The sequence below is a fragment of the Myotis nattereri genome (assembly GCF_964212035.1).
Source record: "Myotis nattereri genome assembly, chromosome: 8".
NCBI classification, from domain to species: Eukaryota; Metazoa; Chordata; class Mammalia; order Chiroptera; family Vespertilionidae; genus Myotis; species Myotis nattereri.
The window spans coordinates 18,478,005-18,498,157 of NC_138083.1; the positions used below are offsets into that span (position 1 = coordinate 18,478,005).

Consider the following 20,153-nt stretch of genomic DNA (forward strand, 5'->3'; position numbering starts at 1 on the left):
CAAACCTCGCATATCAACCCTGGTCACCCAATTTTAAAATCAGACTTGTTAGTGACATCTCTGGGTTTGTAAACAAAATTATGGTAAGTTTGTAAATATCCCAGCGCATATGGGAGAAATTCCAATTCCATATAGAGGGCTGCCACTCAGATGCACTAGAGATAAACACTGCGACGCTTGAGATTATTTTTGTTCATTGTGACACTTGAGATTTGTGTTATCATGAATTTCATGCCTAAAATGGTAAACATGGTGTGCATTCTTCATTACTTTTTTACATATTTCCTCTTTGGAGCATCAACAAAATTTAGTGTTTTCAAGGCTTTTTGTGTTGATGGTTTATTTTTATTTTGCACTGGCTTTTGTTGATATTTCTGTAGAATTAAAAATTATTGTTTCATCACTGAATTTATTGTTGTAATATGTTATATTGTGCAAATAAAATTCAATCCCCATAAATGGCATCAGATGAAGAAATAATTGAACCAAGCATCTCGCAAGAAGATGACATCCTTTATTCAACTCTGGAGTCGGGTGATTTTTTAAATTAAATTCAAAATATCGTGGCGTGTGGGGATGGTTTGTTTTGGACGCATGGCAGTTAACTGGTTAAAAGCAGTACCTGTTCAAGTTATTTTACTTGTGCCCAAGATAAAGTGTTGTCACTCTATTAGAGCCACTCCTTATGTCTACCTAGGCAGGCCTGTTTACAGGGAATGTTGTGAGTGAGGGACAGTGCCACTCTAGACCACTCTACCTCAACAAAGCTTCACTTATTTCAAACTTTTCCTTTGTCTGTTAACAGACAGAAAATGAGGATTAAGCATAGGAAATATCTTTTGGGGCTGTCACTTAAAAAAATACACACACACACACACACACAGACATCAGGAAATCAAATTTGTATTAGCATTATTTTAGCCAGTGCTTTCTTTAGTCATTCAAATTTATTTCCTTTCTGACCATTATGGTTTTCACCAAAACAGGTTGCCAAAATAATTACCTTTGATTTTATATAGACTGTAAAGTTAGAATACAAAAAGCATATAAACATTTATAAGTACCAAAACATGTATGACGTTATATGACGTTATAATTTTATAATGCAAGAAAAGAGGCACAGATAATACAAATAAATTATAAAGAGTTACATACAACACTTCCTTTGATTATTTATTTAAATCCACAAGAAAAGTAAAAGGAATGCTATTAAGCTTTTATAAACAACAATGAACACAATGGACAGTGTTTTCTTTAATTTCCAGCTCATGTGCCCAGCTTAAGAGGCACTAGAGACAGCCAGCTTCTTCAAATGATCCATGAATACCTGCAAGCTAACGTCGTCAGTTAGGATGGGTGCTCCTGTCTCCTGAAATGTAATGATAAAGGTTAATTGGCAGGTATCTTAAAAACTATTTAGAATTCATGAATTATTAAGGACTCAGAACATTTATAAGTGCTGCCCTCTGCTATGTGAACTCCCATCAAACCCCATCCTTTGCCCAGCTAATTCATTCAAATGAAGCATCAATTCTTCACAAAACCCTCCCCTGACCCGCTAGGCTCACGCCACCCTGCCAGTAGACAGTTCTGAGCATATGCTCTTCTACTTCCCCTCTCTCCACAGTTCTAATGACTCATTCAGAGTCTGGCTCCCCACCAGGCATAGACTCCTAGAGGCCTGCACACCCTGCCTTTTATCTTCCCCATTACTCTGCCACAGCACCTAGTCCAATGCTCCTAAATGCCCTGCTTACAACAGAAGCTTTTTAATGGTATAATCACAAATGAGTGAATCAGTATCTTCATTAAAAAGATGGATATTTGTACTATCAGAAAATTCTTACAATTTATTTAGTGTTAAGGGAAAGAACTGAATAGAAATATCGATTTCTAATAAGACCCCAAATTTGTTTTTTGTTTTTTTTAAAGTAAGAAAGAGCCTGGCTGGTGTGGCTCAGTGGTTGAGCATTGGCCTATGAACCAAGAGGTCACTGGTTCGATTCCCAGTCCAGGCGCATGCCCAAGTTGCAGGCTTGATCCCCAGTGGGGGGCGTGCAGGATGCAGCCAATCAATGATTCTCTCTCATTGATGTTTCTATCTCTCCCTCTCCCTTCCTCTCTCTGAAATCAATAAAATATATTTTTTTTTAAAAAGAAAAAAATATACACCTGATATACACATTTTATATCACCTAAATATATAAAAGATATTTTTAAAAAATTGTACTGCCATTATTTTTAATGTATGTTTATTGATTTCAGAGTGGAAGGGAAAGGGAGAGAGAGAGAGATAGGAACATCAATGATGAGAGAGAATCATTAATTGGCTGTCTCCTGCATGCCCTCTACGGGGGATCAAACCCACAACCCGGGCATGTGCCCTGACTTGTAATCGAACCGTGACCTGCTGGTTCACAGGCCCATGCTCAACCACAGAGTGACCCCGGCTGGGCTGTACTACTATTATAATTAGAAAATTTTGGAAGATTAAAATTAAAAAAGAGTCGAAACCGGTTTGGCTCAGTGGACAGAGCATCGGCTTGCGGACTGAAAGGTCCCAGGTTCGATTCCGGTCAAGGGCATGTACCTGGGTTGCAGGCACACCCCCAGTAGGAGATGTGCAGGAGGCAGCTGATCGATGTTTCTCTCTCATCGATGTTTCTAACTCTCTGTCTCTCTCCCTTCCTCTCTGTATAAAATCAATAAAATATATTTAAAAAAATAAAAATAAAATAAAATTAAAAAAGACTTCTGGGAAGAAATAGATGTACTTTCCCTATTCCTTCCTCTAGGTATAACTAAAAACCCTGGACATTTTATATAAAACAAACATAAGACCCTGAGAGGTCGAGAGAAGATAGTAGACAAATTAGGGACCCTGGGATCCAAGGAGCAACATAGCGGTGAATTCCCTGGGTTTTCTGTTTGCCTCATACATCTCAGACGTGGGGCTGCACTAAATGGATTCAATGGAGAAGAGGAAAGTCTCAAGTCAATAATCTAAGCTTCTACTTCAAGAACTTAGAAAATGAATAAAATAAACATAAAACAAGCAGAAGGAAGATATAAGATTAAAGTAGAAATCAATGAAATTGAAAATGGACAATAGAACAAGAAAAGATACTCTCCCCACTTGCAAGTGGCATGGTTGTCTACGCACAGAGTCCCAGAGAAGTGCCCAGCCAGTGTTGCTCAGTGGTTGAGTGTTGGCCCATGAACCAGGAGGTCAAGGTCCAATTCCTGATCAGGGCACATGCCTGGGGTACAGGCTCAATCTCTAGTAGGGGGCATATAGGAGGCAGCCAACTGATGTTTCTCTCTCATCGATGTTTCTAACTCTCTATCCCTCTCCCTTCCTCTCTATAAAAAAAATCAATAAAATATATTTAAAAAAATGTAGTAAAGATGTCAATTCTTTCCAATTGATGTAGAAGTTTAATGAAATTATATCAAAACCCCAACAAGATTTTTTACATACATAGACAAGATAATTCTAAAATTCATATGTAAAAGCAAAGAAACTAGAATAGCTAAGACAATTCTGAAAAAGAACAAAATAGGGGGGAAAATCAGTCTACCTGATTTCAAGACAGATATAATCAAGATTTTGTGGTGTTAGTAGAGGGAGAGAAACATAGATCAATAGTGTTTTTTGCAATAGAGCAAAAAACCCAGAAATGGACTCACACAAATATGCCCAACTAATCTTTGACAAAGATACAAGCAATTCAGTGGAAGAAAGGTAAGCCTTTTCAACAAATGGTGTTTGGTCAATTAGACATCCATTTGCAAAAATTAAAGTTATACCTCATATCTTATATTAAAATTAATTCAAAATTGGTCATAGACTAAAATATAAACATAAAATTAGAAAAACAAACACAGGAGATCTTCAGGATCGAAGGCTAGGCAAAGAATGCTTAGACTTAATACCAAAAGCACAATCCATAAAAGGAAAAACTGATAAAGTGGATTTCATAAAAATTAAAGTGTGCTCTGTGAAAGACCCTGTGAAGAGAATGTACAGACAAGCTACAAGTGAGAGAAATATACACACACCACATAATCCAACAAAAGACTAGCACCTTTTAAAAAAATTTTCACCTGAGGACATGCTTTTATTGATTTCAGTGAGAGGAAGGGAGAGATAGAGGAAGAGATGTTACCATTGAGGGAAATTGGGTAAAGGGTATAGGGAATCCCTATTATTTCTTACCACTGCATATAAATTTACAATTACCTCAAAAAAAGTTTAATTTTAAAAATGTTATAAGAAAACAGAAGGAAAGAAAAGACTCATTTGAGAAAGACATAAATGGTTGGAATAATTAGATAAAGAAGGAACCAGAGGCTGAAAAGTAAAGAGGACAAGAAACAATGGTGAGCATTTGTGATGCTTTTGCCTTGCCCTCTTAGAAAAGACCAAGGAAGAGAGGGAGGGCTTGGGGCAATGCTGCTGTGTCTGTGAGAGCCAATGGAGGCCACACTGTGGTGCTCTGTCCTCGGGCCTGAACCGGTCATATTATGCTGTGTGCTGCAGAAAGGGATCCCACACTGGGTAGACACCCCCAAATCCCAAGCTGTGTTCAAAGTTTCCCCCCCAGCAAATTTCCCAAGTTATTCTGTCTCTGTGCCAAAAAGAATCCAATTTGAAACTAGTGGGGTTTTTTGCTTGTTTTTTAAGTAGCCAGGCCACTTCCCCAAATACCTGACAATTTCTTACCTGTCCCCAAGCATATAGGTTATTGTGTGTCTGAGATGGGTTCACTTTGGACAAAAGGAAGCGAGCCTTAAAAAAAAAAGATTTAAAGATTAAAGTGGCATTAATATTAGTATACTGGGGGGGGGAAAGTTTTACATTTCTTTCGTTAGAAATTTTTTACTGCACAGGAGTCCATTTCTTTAGCTTAAGGCCAATAGCTGCTGATTTATTAGGGCTCCAGAAACACAAAATATATTTTATTTTGACAATCCTCTACTTTTACACTATCATATTCTGACCGCTCATTTAAAAAGAAGTCATTGGAAGTTTATCTGCATCTCAATTTATGTTACTACATAAAATATTAATCATGCTACTATTTGGATTTGCCATAAAAATGTATCATAAAAACAAATTATTAACCATGCTATTTGAATTTATAGCCATAAAAATATATCATAAAAATAACTGAATGCCAAAACCAACCTGACTGCCTCCATGCTCTGTGTTAATGTAACGTGGCATTGGGAAGCGCGCTTGCAGAATTTCTTGAGCATCATCCACTGGTGCCTGCAGAAGGTGCTTGAAGTTTTCATATTCAGGCATGTCCTGGTACCCAGCTTTACGCCACTGGGCTATGGTCTACACCAAAACAAACAAATCAAAACTGTGGGAACACTGGAACAATAGCCTTCTTTGACACTTCTGACATTCTAATACCACCTCTCCACCCCCAAACTTGCTTCTAGTGAAGAAGCCTTACGTCAAGAATGACAAGTTTTGCACAGCCAACATGGCTCGATTGTTAAGCATCGACCTATGAACCAGGAGGTCATGGTTTGATCCCCAGTCAGGACACATGCCCAGGTTGCAGTCTCGATCCCCAGTGTGGGGTGTTCAGGAGGCAGCCAATCAACGATTTGCTCATCATTGATGCTTCTATCTCCCTCTCCCTTCCTCTCTGAAATCAATAAAATGTATTTTTTTGAGGGGGGGTGGGAAGAATAACAAGTTTTCTCTGGCCGGTGTGGCTCAGTGGTTAAGCACTGACCTAAGCCAGCAGGCGGACATCCCTCGAGTGGTCCCGGACAGTGAGAGGGCACAGGCTGGGCTGAGGTGCACGAATGTCATGCACCAGGCCTCTAGTATCTTTATAAATAAGCTGAAGTGCTTTCATATATGAACTGTTAATCTGATATCGGAAAGAGAATTCTCTTTAGATACTTCCTTCTGCAGCCTCTTCTCCCTTCTGAGAGTTTTCAGTACCATTTTCTAGGTTTTAATTTTTTGACTGACTGGTGGCATGGAGGAAATTACCATAAGCTAACTTGGGTCACAAGAACACCACCTACCAGCAGACTTAGAGCTTTGGAAGGTGAGAACAATGTCACATTGTCTTTGTCATTAGAACCAACCACTTGCAAACAGAAGGTGCTCAATAAATGCATGAACTTATTGTTCTTAAAGGAACCAGTGGGAAAGGCAGCTAGTCACAAACAGCCTTTGGTCTAGGACCATTACTGATGGCTTACCATCTGTGGGTAAGTGGCTGGCAAACTGGGTGTTAATACGCTGAAAAAAGTTTAAAGTTATACAATGCTCATTAGTATTAGAAAATGAATTCTAAGTTATTAACAGAATTCTGAAACACAATTTGCATGTTTTTAGGACATCTGAAATCATTTCTAATGTACAGACACTAGGAAGTCAAGTCAACCACCAAAGCAACTTACTGTAGGTAAAGAATGCACAATAGAAGAAAAAGAGTATCTCCCTGAATATAATGCTCAGTTAAAGAATTTTCGTCAGAGGAACCATTCCCTTTCTTAGGGAATGAGCCACCTTGAGAAAGAAATGGACTCTGTCCTAAAAGCCATCCATAGTCCTCCTAGAGGCCCACGGGCCCAGCCTAAGGTTCACTGCGCCACGTTATCGCAAATAAAAACTTTAGTCCCAAGCGCGTGTTTACTACTAACTTTAACATAACTCTGAAAGGGTAATAGTGCATATAAGTTTAATGAGGAAAAGTAATGGATCTTGCCTGACAACTCAGAAAGCAATGGTGATTTGAAAGAACCACCTGAGATTTACTTACAGCAAATATCACTGAAATTACTAATATACGAATACCCCAGGGACCTGAAAAAATATTTTATTCACTAGAATAAAAGCCACTGTACTCATTATAATAAACTATGGGTTTCCTAAGCCCAGATTCTTGTTGCAAATGCATAAAATCCTAAATTAATAAGAAAGTAAAAACAATAGTAAGAAAAGAAATTAAAATATCATCTTACCTCACCAAGATAAATGACAATTTGGAAGAAAGTATCCATCAGCAAAATTCTGTCAGCTAGAATGCTGCTGCTGTCCAACAGTACTGGCTAAAGAAAAAGGGAGAGAGATGACATTGGTCTTCCCTGGTCCCCACATGGCCCAAACAGCAACCACTGGCACCAGGTGCGGTGGCTCACAGCTTCTTCTTGTCATTCCCACTTTCTGCTTCCTGACTTAACAGTTCTAAGTCTCAACTTTGTAAAAGAAAGAAGCTCCAAACAACCCCTCGTCAGTTGGGAAGGGAGATTCATGACATCTTTTGCTCTAGGAACCAAAAAGTTATTCCAAACATTCTGTTTCATGCTGACAAAGGATTTTATCTATCAGAGACACATTCTCTCAAACCCACTACAACTGCAGATGACACATAGGGATGGCTATATGAAAAAGCACAGCTTTTAATACAAGTTTAGAAAGTTTACTGCAAAATATATTTTTTATGATTTTCATTTCAGTAATAAAAGTAACTTATACTTATTAAAGGAAATCTGAACCCAATGACAAAAAATATTGATAGTTTGGTTTATTTCCATATAGTTTTTACTAGTAAATCTTGTGGACTTTTTAGAAAACGTAATTTAGAAAAGTCCCTATCTTAATTTTTTTCATGTAACATTTTTAACATAAGGATGTATCTATTTTATGATGTTACATAAACTGTGAATATTTCTTAGATTACTTTTTTTCCTACTATTGAGCATTTGGATTGTTTTCAAATTTTCTATTCTAATGGTTCATTTACTATTTCTTTGAACAAAGCCTTTTTCTGTATATAGGAATATATTCTTCAGAGAGAATACAAGACATGGAATTACTGGGTCAAAGTATCTGAACACAATGAAAAAAATACCTACCCATTTTTTAAGTTTTTCACTTGTAATCCTGCCTTCCACAGATAATAACTTTACATGCCCGTGACTTTTTCCTATATATATATACTAGGGGCCCGGTGCACGAAATTCGTGCACTGGGTGTGTGTGTGTGGGGGGGGGGGGGGAGAGTGTCCCTCAGCCCAGCCTGCCCCCTCTCACATACTGGGAGCCCTCAGGCGTTGACCCCCATCACCCTCCGATCGCCTGATGGGCCCCTTGCCCAGGCCTGACGCCTCCACCAGAGGTGTCAGGCTTGGACAGGGGACCCCCATCTCCTCCCGATCACTGGCTCTGGCCCCCGCCCAAGCCTGAGGCCTCTGGCCCAGGAATCATGCCTGGGCAGGGGACCCCCATCTCCCTCTGATCGCTTGCTTCACCCCCCGCCCAAGCCTGATGCCTCTGACCCAGGCTTCAGGCCTGGGCAAGGGGACCATCATATCCCGCCAACCCCCGGCTCCTCCCCCCACCCAGGCCTGATGCCTCGGCCAGAGGAGTTGACCCTCATCACCCTCCGATCACTAATCACCGGATCGGCCCCTTGACCAGGCCTGAGGCCTCCGGCAGAGGTGTCAGGCCTGGGCAGGGGACCCCCAGCTTCCTGCGGTTGCAGGCTCCACCCCTGCCCAGGCCTAACGCCTCTGGCCTAGGCATCCGGACCAGGCAGTGGGGACCTGCAGTGGCAGCGGGGGGGCGCCGCGATCGTGGGCTTCGCTTTAGGCCCAGGCAAGGGACCCCTAGCTCCTGGGACTGCCAGCTTCGACCGTGCCCAGCTCCCATCACTGGCTCCAGCCCTACTTCCTGCTATCACTGGCCAGGGCGGCAAAGGCGCCTGATTCTCCAATCATGGCTGGGGGGCAGGGCAAAGGCGGCCCCAGGGCCGCCTTTGCCCTGCCCCCCAGCTCTTAGCTCCCCCCTGGGTTTCCGATCACTGTCAGTGGCAGGGGGCTTCTTCCTGCTTTCCCTTTCGCCTCCCTGCATTGTGCCTACATATGCAAATTAGCCGCCATCTTGTTGGCAGTTAACTGCCAATCTTAGTTGGCAGTTAATTTGCATATAGCCCTGATTAGCCAATGAAAAGGGTAGCGCCGTACACCAATTACCATTTTTCTCTTTTATTAGTGTAGATTTAAGACTCAGAAATAATGTTTAACTACTATATAGACTCAAAAGTTTTCTTTTAGTTTTGCTCTATGAGTAAATTTGCTAGAAAAAAAAATACAGTAAAGCTTCAATACAATGGACTAATTCAGGCAAGGGGGTGTCTGTTCAAGCCAAAAGTCTGGCCCGCCTGGTGTGGCTCAGAGGTTGAACGTTGACCCAGCAACCAAGAGGTCGCTGGTTTGATCCCCAGTTGGGGCACATGCCTGGTTTCAGGCTTGATCCCCAGTGGGGCGCATGCAGGAGGCAGCTGATCGATGATGTTCCTCTCTCATTGATCTTCCTATCTCTCTATCCCTCTCCCTTCCTAAAAATCAATATTTAAAAAAAAAAGCCAAAAGTCCGTTATATGATAAAGTAGGTTTTCCAAATGTGTATGTTTAAAAATGGACAAATTAGTTCGTGTACCTGTTTTCACTTATATAGACATATTTGTGGAATTAAAACTAAGTATGTATGAACAATTTAATTTCATAGAAAAGTTTTCTATATATATTACAGTAATTTTAAATTTATACTGAGTAAGTCTAGTAAGTGCATGCATTCACCAGTTACCAAGAGTAAGCACATGCACACGGCCGGGGCATTGCTTAGTGCAAGTACATCACTAGCATGTGTTCAAAGTGCTGCAGGGACCAAGCCGGTTTGGCTCAGTGGATAGAGCATCAGCCTGCGACCTGAAAGGTCCCAGGTTCGATTCTGGTCAAGGGCACATGCCCAGGTTGTGGGCTTGAACCCCAGTGGGAGACTTTCAGGAGGCAGCCGATCCATGATTCTTTCTCATCATGGATGTTTTTATCTCTTCCTCTTCCTTCCTCTCTGAAATCAATAAAAATGTATTTTTTTTTAAAAAGTGCCACCCTAACCGGTTTGGCTCAGTGGATAGAGTGTCAGCCTGCGGACTCAAGGGTCCCAGGTTTGATTCCGGCCAGGGGCATGTACCTTAGTTGCGGGCACATCCCCAGTAAGGAGTGTGCAGGAGGCAGCTGATCGGTGTTTCTCTCTCATCGATGTTTCTAACTCTCTATCCCTCTCCCTTCCTCTCTGTAAAAAAATCAATAAAATATATTAAAAAAAAAAGTGCTGGAGAAAGTCACACCATGTGACAAAACAACCAATTACCGTAAACAATGCACTGTGATCACTCGCTAATCATTCCCTGAATGTTGTTTACGAGCAGTGACACCTGAATTTAAATAGGTACACTATAGCTATAGATATGTAATATTTATTTATGTCAGTGAAATTACTAGTGTTTTGTCCAACATATGGCCTATTGCTAAAATTTGTTAAAAATAAGTGAATTAATAACCAAAAAATAAGCATTTTAAAATTAACTGGGAGAAAGGCATTCGCCTAAAACCTTACCTCTGGTGGTCCATGGAACGAATAGGAGTAGAGAATGGGCTGGATCATGATGAGGGACTGGGTCAGATCCTGTCTGGCAAAATGGTGTCTGTAGTACGACGACTCATCAGGACTGTTGTTAAACACTTGAAGAAACGGAGATCTTCTCAAATGGAACATGAACTGCATTCACAAAGAAAAAAAGACAAACGCATGTAGCTGTAACCTTAGACAACCAAGAGTAGACTTGCTTTAGTTCTCTGAAGCAGGAGAACCCAGACTTTAAGAAAAAGGCCACTGGGTTCATAAAACAGAGAAAAAAAATGCTGGTACCAGGGGCTGAGGGAAGAGGGAAATGGAAAGTTGTTGAGCGGGTATAGCACTTTTGTTCTGCAAGATGAAAAGTCTATAGATTTGTTGCATAGCAATGTGAATATGGCTAATACTAAACAGTATATATAAAATTGGTTAAGATGGTAAATTTTGTGTGTTTTTAACAATTAGAAAATTTTTAAAAAGTATTTTTAAAGGGTAGGAGAAGTCTCCGGGTGTGTCGGAGGTTGCACATAAAATGGGCAAGATAAAGCGTTTATTTCTGGAGTCACTGGGTTGGGTTGCAGAGGCAGAATGTTTGCTGTTAAAGGGGTCACAGTCCAGTGGGGAAAAGGCACATTTGGGGCAGCATGTTTTGAGCCCCTGTACAGGCGAATACTGCTACAATGGGGTGGGGCTGGAGGGTCAGCAGGAGACTTTGTCACAGTAACAGCAAATGAGAGGTTAGAGCTCAGAAACAGGCTAGTATGTGGAGTGAGGTATGTAAAGGAGAGAGGGACAAAATGATGACGGTGGAGAGGTATGTGCTTTACCCTGAGAATTAGAAGGTGGAGGGCAGACTTTTAACTCACTCTGAAGAGTTACCAGAACATGGAACTCAGCTGCCTTGAGAACTATAACGCTTCCCGAGGGTCCACACATTGAAGCATTGTTCCTAAATGATTATCACGGCTGACGTTCCATGCAAGGCTTAAAGCACTTGACAAGAATTACGCAATCCTTCCAATAAGCCCATGGGGTAGGTTCTCTTACCATCCCTAGTTTACACATCAGGAAACCAAGGGGTAGGTAGGCAGCTTGCCCAGGGCTACCCCGCTAAGTGGCAGAGCCAAACTCTAATTCAGACCGTTGGCTTTAGCGGCTGGGCTCTTGACCTCTATCCTAGATGCCCCAAGAGAGGGGATCTTAAAACCAACTTATTCAGTGGTTTTCATACTATGTGTGCTCCTGAGTTTTAGCGAAACCACAAGGCCCTGGGAGTGAGGTGGTGGAGTACTGTGGTGGGACCCAGTGGGTCGGGTGGTGCCTGGGCAAACTAGAGCAGCGCCCAAGCCTGTCTGCTTACGTACTGGCTTTTAAGGTAGTCCTCTGGAAGGAAGGGTTCCACAGCTGCACAACGACTCCAGACCAACTCCTTCCTCTTAAAGAGGAAACCAGCATTCACAGGGGTCTGGGACCTCATCCAAGATCAGCAGCAGCAGAGCCAGTGCTGGAACTTGGCCCTGATTCTGGCTCTTTCTACAACACTGCTCAGCCTCAACTGCTTGGGCACAGGCCGGAGAAGAGGCACACATCAGGTACCACATAGCCCTACCCTGGGCCAGGGGTCGAGGGAGGTGACCTCTGAGCCCCTTTTATCCCTAAGAGTCAGAGCTATACAAGTTCATGATTGAAAACTGTGTCCACTTTCCAAAGCAAGTATTTGAAAGGATAATGCACATTTGGATATCTAGGTCTGCTTTTTTCAAATTTATTCCTCATAAAGGTGTCTCTGAGGGAAGATGAAATAAAGTTGAATTTGCTTCCAGTGCTGGAAAAGCTGCACCAGCGAGAAGCCTAACCTGAAAGGCCCAGGCCCCAGCTGTGGAGCCATGGCTCACGTTTACAAAGCCCTAAATACTTGACTGGTCTCAGCTCATGTAACCCTCACAGCCACCCACTGAACTAAGCTCTAGTTTCCTCATTTAAAAATGGGGATGAAGGTTCAGAAAAGGTAAATGTCCAGATCTCTGACAACTACTTTAGGTTCCCCCCACTACCCCTCCTTTCCCTTGTCCAACGGCTCCCAAATGCTTAGTTTCTGCAAAAAGCAGTTATTTACAGAAGCTGCTTACTGTTGCTCCTAGTCATGATGCAGCATAATAACCATGGACATATCATTAAACATCTGTCATATTAACATGGCCTCCTTTATTATATTCATCTTCCTATGTGCTTCATTTTTTTGTTTGTTTGCTGCTGAGGTAGATGACTGTCCACCCAGAACTTCTACAAATTAGAGATATCTGTTGGGGCCTTATAGAACGATCCTGTTTTGCCTTTCCATGAAAGTTTATACAGTTATTTTCTCTTCTTTGTGTGCCATCTCTGTCTTCTGTAGGGCTCAGGAACTGCCTCTCACAGAGACAAGTGAACAATCTTCATCTCCTGTAATCTGAGTCGCAAGATATACCAAGTCTTCACTTTGCCCTGAGAACAGCGAGTTTTATTTCTATCACAATTTATTCTTCTATTATTATTTTAGAAATGTATATTACTTACCTGAGGATACAGAGAGAAGGAATCTGATAACCTAAAAGAAGTGGGATCTTCCTTGTTATACTGTCCAAACTTCTGACACTGTTGAGAGAAAACAGAAAAAAGCAGGAGGAAAATCCTAAGTCAGTGTCACCTGGAAAAATCCTTGGAGTAAGAGCTACATTTCAATTTCAACTCTGCCACTGACTGACTGTGAGTCCCAGACCAGCACTTCGCAGCCACAGACAGGCAGACACATCCGCCGAGTGTTGTTAAAATGCAAATTCTGGTTTGGCAGACTGGGGAGGGACTGGGGATCCTACACTCTAACCAGCACCCAGGCCAGGCTGTCCAAACACCACTCTGACTAGTGAGAGGCTAGATGAGATCTCAAGCATCCCTTCCATTAAAAACAAACAAGCAAGCCTGGCCGATTTGGCTCAGTGGATAGAGCGTCGGCCTGTGGTCTCAAGGGTCCCAGGTTCGATTCCGGCCAAGAGCATGTACCCTGGTTGCGGGCACATCCCCAGTAGGGAGTGTGCGGGAGGCAGCTGATTGATGTTTCTCTCTCATCGATGTTTCTAACTCTCTATCCCTCTCCCTTCCTCTCTGTAAAAAATCAATAAAATATATTTAAAAAAACACACAAATGAAGCCCTAACCGGTTTGGTTCAGTGGATAGAGCGTTGGCCTGAGGACTGAAGGGTCCTAGGTTTGATTCCGGTCAAGGGCATGTACCTTGGTTGTGGGCACAGCCCCAGTGGGGGATGTGCAGGAGGCAGCTGATCAATGTTCCTCTCATCGATGTTTCAAACACTCTATCCCTCTCCCTTTCCCTTCTTCTCTATAAAAAATCAATGAAATATATTTTTTAAAAAATACAAAGAAACAAAAAACCCTCCAAGACCATGAAATATTGCCAATTATATATCAGCTTTGATGTTCCACCACTCTGTAACTCAATTTTCTTCCTTTCAAAGGCAAATTTATGAACAATGTTTTCTCTTTCTGCCTTTATTTCCTTTTAATTTCACACATTTCCTCTGGCCATTAGAGAATCAGGCTGCCCCCCATTTAAAGAAAGCCCATCTCTGACATTCACCTTCTTCCCACCAAATCTGATGTCTTTGCAGTTCTCCTCTTCCTGAACCCCTAACACTCAAGCCAAGTGACTCCCCACACTCCTGGCAACTTTCTCCTTCAGCAGTTGAAATAGCACTTTACTATTTTCCTTCAACCCTCCAACCAATCCTCTGCCTTCTTCAACAGCCCCCAATCTTCCTACTCCAACTGTGGGCTCCTTAGAAGTTAGTTCTTGTGCGAACTCTTGCTATATATATATGGCTCTCATTTCATTTCATATCCTATAATAAAAATCGACCGAACAGTGAAAAAAAAAAAAAAAGAAGTTAGTTCTTGGCCCCCTGCTCCCATCCTCACTGCTTCAGCTACAAATGAACACTAGAGCCAGACCAATATCATCCAAATTCCTTCTCCACGGTCAGTGCTGGCCTCCACCTGACTACAGGCTCGCTCTCCGTGGACACACTTCGCAATTTCTCATTGAGCCTATTAAAAATAAGTTAAGCTCTTACACTAAAAAAAGATTCACCTTCCTCCACTCTAATGCTGCTCTCCTTTTCTATTTTTCTACCTCACCTTCATTCTTGCAGTTACCCACTCTTACAACTTGAGTCAATGCTGATTTTTCTGTTTTTTAATTTCGCATATAGTTTCACCAAGTTTTATCAATTCTTTCTTTAGAATTCATTCTGATTCCAAACCTTCTTCCACTTTGATTGTACTGCTGCCACCCTGGTCTTGCCTCCCTTGAGCCTGCAAACCCCTTCATCAGTCTCCTGAATAGTGCAGTCTTTTCTCTTTCCAAATTTACCTCGTATGGCATTGGTAAATGTAAATACAAGAATCATGCTGCTGTCACACCCCTGCTTGGGAACCACACCTAAGTTCCCTTTCTCTCTAACGTTAAGGCAATGACAACTTTAAAATGAAGACATAATTAAGCTGCACTTTCACTGCCTCTCTCCCCACTGCACGATCTGGCCTCTGTGACAGCCTTCTAGCCAATGTCCCCAGCATAAGCTGAATGCACAGCCATCTCCCACAGGCTTGGGCCCTCCACTTGGCAAGCCTTGCCTTGCCTTGTTCTCTCCTACTATCCCACTCATTATTAAAAGACTTGATTCACGGCTCACTTTCCACATAAAGCCAACCACTTGCTCAAGTTTCAAATTGTGTTTGAAATGTTGATACTCCTTGGAGGGAAAAAATGGTTCTGCGAAACAGCAAGGGCAAGCAAGGAGCTAAACAAAGTTAAATATGTTTCTTTACTGGGCTTTCAGTGCCTCTGATCATAAATACCCACCGTGAATTCCCAAGACAGTAAAAGTATGAGGCAAGACAGTTACTGATTTATTGCCTCGTGGCTACAAACTCACCCTTTCTGCCTGGGTCCTTTAAAAACATTTCCTCTGCGAGCTGGCACAGTGCTGAGCTTTGTCAGAGAGGGTGCTGGAGGCAAGGGTTTGCTTCTGGGTTCCCGCGTGTTCAACCCAGCAGCAGCATTATGGCTTCCCCAGGCCCGGCTCCTGGAGCACATGGCAGCCAGCAGCTACCCCACAGCTTTTCCTCAGCCTCCAGTGTGGGTTTTCATCTAGTTCAAGAGGGTGAATTTCTAGGCACAACACCATGGCACTTCTCTGCCTAAGACCCAGTGAACCATGGCCATGCCCTCCCACCTAGGTCTAGACAAGCCTTGGGGGGGAGAGGGAGGATATTGTAGGGGGGGGCTCTTCCTTGGGTGTTCTACCTCAGCCTTGAAGCAGTGGCTGTGCCTTTTACCTGCTATTCCTATATTATTTTGCATTCTCTTCACATCTTACTACACAGCCCTCATTATTTCATTATTCCAGTTCCAAGATAGTAATTCTTGATATAAACCTTTCCCTGTTGGGATTACTATGTGGTTTTACTCTTCTGATTAGATCCAGAATGACACATTAGACATCTCCCTACACTCACTGGGCCATGGACCCCTATTTAAAAAAAAAAATCTCCAAGATCTGGATCGAAAATACAGAACACAGCATTCACAGTGACTCATCTAAATCAACTCTCAAATACACAGATTTGCATCATTCTCTAAATGTCCTGTGTGTGTTGTTTCTTCCCAACTGTAATGTAAGCCCTTGAGGAAAAATGCCTATTTAATACTTATCACTCTCAGGATGTTCAGTGTTTGGTATTTACCAGGTAAACAACTGATAAATTCTGGTTGACCTTGTTTGCTAAAAGTAGAGCAGAGCCCTGACTGGTGTGGCTCAGCAGCTAGAGCGTCAGCCCATGGACTGGAGGGTTGAGGGTTCGATCCCCAGCTCTGGTCAGGGTGTGTGCGGGAAGCAACCAATCAATGTGTCTCTTTCACATCAATGTTCCTCCCCCTTTCTCTCTCTAACCTTCCCACCTCCCTTCCATTCTTTCTTAAAATCGGTGGAAAAAATATCCTCTGGTGAGGATGAACAAAAAACAAAAAAAGAGAGAAGGGGAAAAAAATAAACAAAAAAGTAGAGACAGACCAAGATGGAACCTAGTGCCAGAGTTCCCAACTTACCAGTCGAATGAGTTGTCGGTCCAGCCACCGGAGTATATCAGGCCCCTCCTCTGACTCCGCTCGGAAGACTCCCAGCCGGGCCATCAAGACCGCTGCAGCCTCCTGGTCAAATGCTGCTTCGATGTGTTTGAACTGACTCTGTGCATCTGCCCAACTGACAATCCCAGAGTTAATACATGCTTATTACTGAGGAGATCAGAAAGCCAGCTCACTAAGATAAAGAAACCTAAGTCCTGTTCCTTCATCTAAAACAACACAAATTCAAACTGCACTGTCCGTAAAGAATCACAGCAGTTTTACACTCATTTTCTTTTACCCTCATGTGATTTCTGAAGGCCATAGTACAAAAGAAAATTATAGAGAACTTCCCAATATTCTACAAGACATCATGAAAATAGATACCCAAAAGATACCAGTGTTCCTTCCTCTAATTCAGTCTTACAAAAATCTAAGTCTTTACAAATTCACAAAATGTCTTCCCTGGCATCATGGTAAAGAGAATGAGCACATATACAAGTTTTCCATACGAATAAAGACAATATGAACAAAGCTAAAAGACAAAAGATAGACCAGGAACAGGTATAAGCAACAAATAAAATATACAAAGAGTCCCTGCAAATCAATAAACAAGGAAAAATACAGGTTTTATAAAATGGGCAAAGGCTATCACAGAAGAAATACATCTGTTCAATAAGCAGGGAAAGTGATCAACCCATTGATAAATGAAATAATACATATGAAAGTGACATATTGCTCTATATTTGCATGTTAAAGATTAGTAATACCATCCTATATAATAAAAGGCTAATATGCAAATTGACTGAACGGTGGAACGACCAGTCGCTATGACGCACACTGACCACCAGGGGGCAGATGCTCAACGCAGAAGCTGCCCCCTGATGGTCAGTGTGCTCCCACAGGGGGAGCGCCGCTCAGCCAGAAGCCTGGCTCATGGCTGGTGAGTGCAGTGGCAGTGGTAGGAGCCTCTCCCACCTCTGTGGCAGTGCTAAGGATGCCCGAATGCTGGCTGAGGCCCACTCTCTGTGAGGAGCTATCAGTCAGATATCCCCCAAGGGCTCCTGGACTGTGAGAGGGCACAGGCTGGGCTGCGGGAGCTCCCCTCTCCACTGTCCGAGTGCATGAATTTTGGGCACTGGGTCTCTAGTTATTAATAAGAAGCCAGGGTATTCTCCTTATACTACTAAGGAAAACACAAATTAACTTAAGTAGTTTTGCAGTATACAAAATTCCACTTCTATGAAATGACTGGAAAGAAATACTCATGTACACAAAGACCTAGAACTATGAAGGCAGCACTGCTGGAAGGAAGGTAAAACCTGAAATGGCCTTTAGTAAAGGAGTGGTACATCCCATCCAAACCATGTAACAGCCATTAAAATGAATGAGTTAGCACCTTATCATGCGATTGACAAAGAAGTCCTTGATACATTATTTTTTAAAGGACGGTCCGTGTCCTTTCTTAAATTAATTCTAGGGGGGGCAGGGGATGGAGACAGAGAGTAACATCGACTGGTGACCTTTTGGTGCACGGGGCGATGCTCATCTAATTGACAAATTATCTTTCATAGGGCAAAACATTGGTCAGTAGCTCAATAGAAAGGAAACTGGGTCTGCTCACTTTCGGGCAATGGTAGTCACACGGATGCGTCTCTGGGTGCTGGAGTGTTGATACTGCGTGACAAACTGGATGGCACCTCGGCCTCCTTGGGGGATCGGGGCGTTGTGCTGCAGGGTGAGAGGCCATACACTGCGTTACTGTAATAGACATGACTCAAATGCAACAGTCAGAGCCCATTGGGCTCTTCCTGAAATGACTGACATGGTGGTGACGGTGAGGTTCTTGAATTTTGAATGGTATACTTATGATTTGTACATTTCATTCTTTATAATTTTTACCTCAATAAAAAAAGAACCAAATTCAAATAAATACTGACATCAAGTTAATGTTATGCATACTGAAATGTTTGGGGATGAAACACATTGATGGCTCAATTTGCTTAGAAATGAATAAAAAATAAGGTGGATTGATGAATAGGTAAATATGTGACAAAGCAAATACAGTAAATGTAAATTATGGGATCTAAGTTGTGGGTATATGTATATTTGCTGTACAATTCTTTTAATTTTTACGTTTTAACTTTTAAAAAATAAAACATTGGGGAAAGAACACACCCAAAAATTCACTAATAAAAAGAATTAAAGAAAAAATCACCAATATAACAATGGCTGATAAAAGCCATTACTCTTCTAAGACCTTATCAGTTCAACAATAAAGTGAGGAAAACAATCTGCTGCCTAACTCTGAACAAACCCTGGAGGGAATTAAAGAGGCCCTGCCAGACGGGCAGCGTCACTCTGTGCAGAAAGAAACCAGAGGCCACCAGTCCTGTAATAAATCAGAAAACACAACAACGAGACACAAACATTCATGAAGAAATCCAACTCACCTGATTGACTACTTCAAAGTAAATGCCAAGTGTAGATGTGGCATCCAGGGCACAGATTTTCCACTGACTTGTGCCACCGACACCAAGCTCCTAAGGGCGAGAAGAGGAATTAAAACAAAACAAAAAAGCTACTCCTGTTGTTAAATGCTGATGAAGAAGCACAGACACTGAAAAGGATAGGGCACTTAGAGTATCTCATTCCAAATGAAAATTTAACTGAAAAAGTACAATTATGAATCATAATATGGTTTAACATTTATATTTACAGTCCTATGAGCTTTTTGTACTGGTATTCTGATCAATTTTCATTAATCACAAAATATACCTGTATATTTACATGTACAAACACATATACATACACTCTGGCACCTAACACTAAAGTCAAATGAAAGAAACAAACCATGGCTGGGGAAAAATAGAAGAAAAATAACTATCTTCTTAGCTTGAAAGTTTTATGCACTTCTTTCATCATTACTAGAACAAGGAATAGTTACAGAATGTTAGCTATTAAATATTCATTTTTAATCTAATTCCTTTGTGCAAAAGTTACATATAAATTCTTGGTAAAAGAACTGAGATTTTAGTGGTATGAAGGCTGCTTTGTTAAAAAATTAATTTCAGAGAGAGAGAGAGAGAGAAACATCAATGATGAGAATCATTGATCACCTGCCTCCTGCACTCCTCACTGAGGATCAAGCCTAAAACGAGGCATGTATGTGCCTTGACTGGGAATCAAACCATGACCTCCTGGTTCATGGGTCCACGCTCAACCACCGAGCCACACCAGCCAGGCTGAAGACTGCTTTTTATTGACTCGTTGAATGACTCCAGTGATAAATATGAGGTTCACTAAAATGTGAGCAGTATCACTGTTTTAAGCATGCCATCTGGAAGAAAAGGCTGTAGGTATCAAAGATACCTAGAATCACCTATTGAGATAACTAGACTCTGAAACATACAAGCTATCATTCTAGAGATAGCGAGTATTACACATTTTCACACACCTCATCAAAACGAGGAATGCCATGGCCCTAGCTGGTTTGGTTCAGTGGATAGAGCATTGG

The 20,153-nt window shown here is 41.8% G+C and overlaps 1 protein-coding gene across 2 annotated transcripts in view; it reads right to left on the bottom strand.

The window, feature by feature from the left end:
* Positions 1–887: 887 nt before the first annotated feature.
* Positions 888–20,153, bottom strand: part of SEC23B (SEC23 homolog B, COPII coat complex component) — a 47,353-nt gene continuing 28,087 nt past the window's right edge. For both annotated transcript variants that reach the window (XM_081097218.1, XM_081097219.1), the window contains exons 12-20: positions 19,090–19,179; positions 18,261–18,367; positions 16,622–16,775; positions 13,015–13,092; positions 10,441–10,602; positions 7,003–7,089; positions 5,192–5,347; positions 4,727–4,792; positions 888–1,369 (exon numbers count right to left, since the gene is read on the bottom strand). In XM_081097218.1, coding sequence (XP_080953344.1) covers positions 1,280–1,369; positions 4,727–4,792; positions 5,192–5,347; positions 7,003–7,089; positions 10,441–10,602; positions 13,015–13,092; positions 16,622–16,775; positions 18,261–18,367; positions 19,090–19,179 — 990 coding nt within the window. In that variant the 3' untranslated portion in view covers positions 888–1,279. The remainder of the gene's footprint in view (positions 1,370–4,726; positions 4,793–5,191; positions 5,348–7,002; positions 7,090–10,440; positions 10,603–13,014; positions 13,093–16,621; positions 16,776–18,260; positions 18,368–19,089; positions 19,180–20,153) is intronic.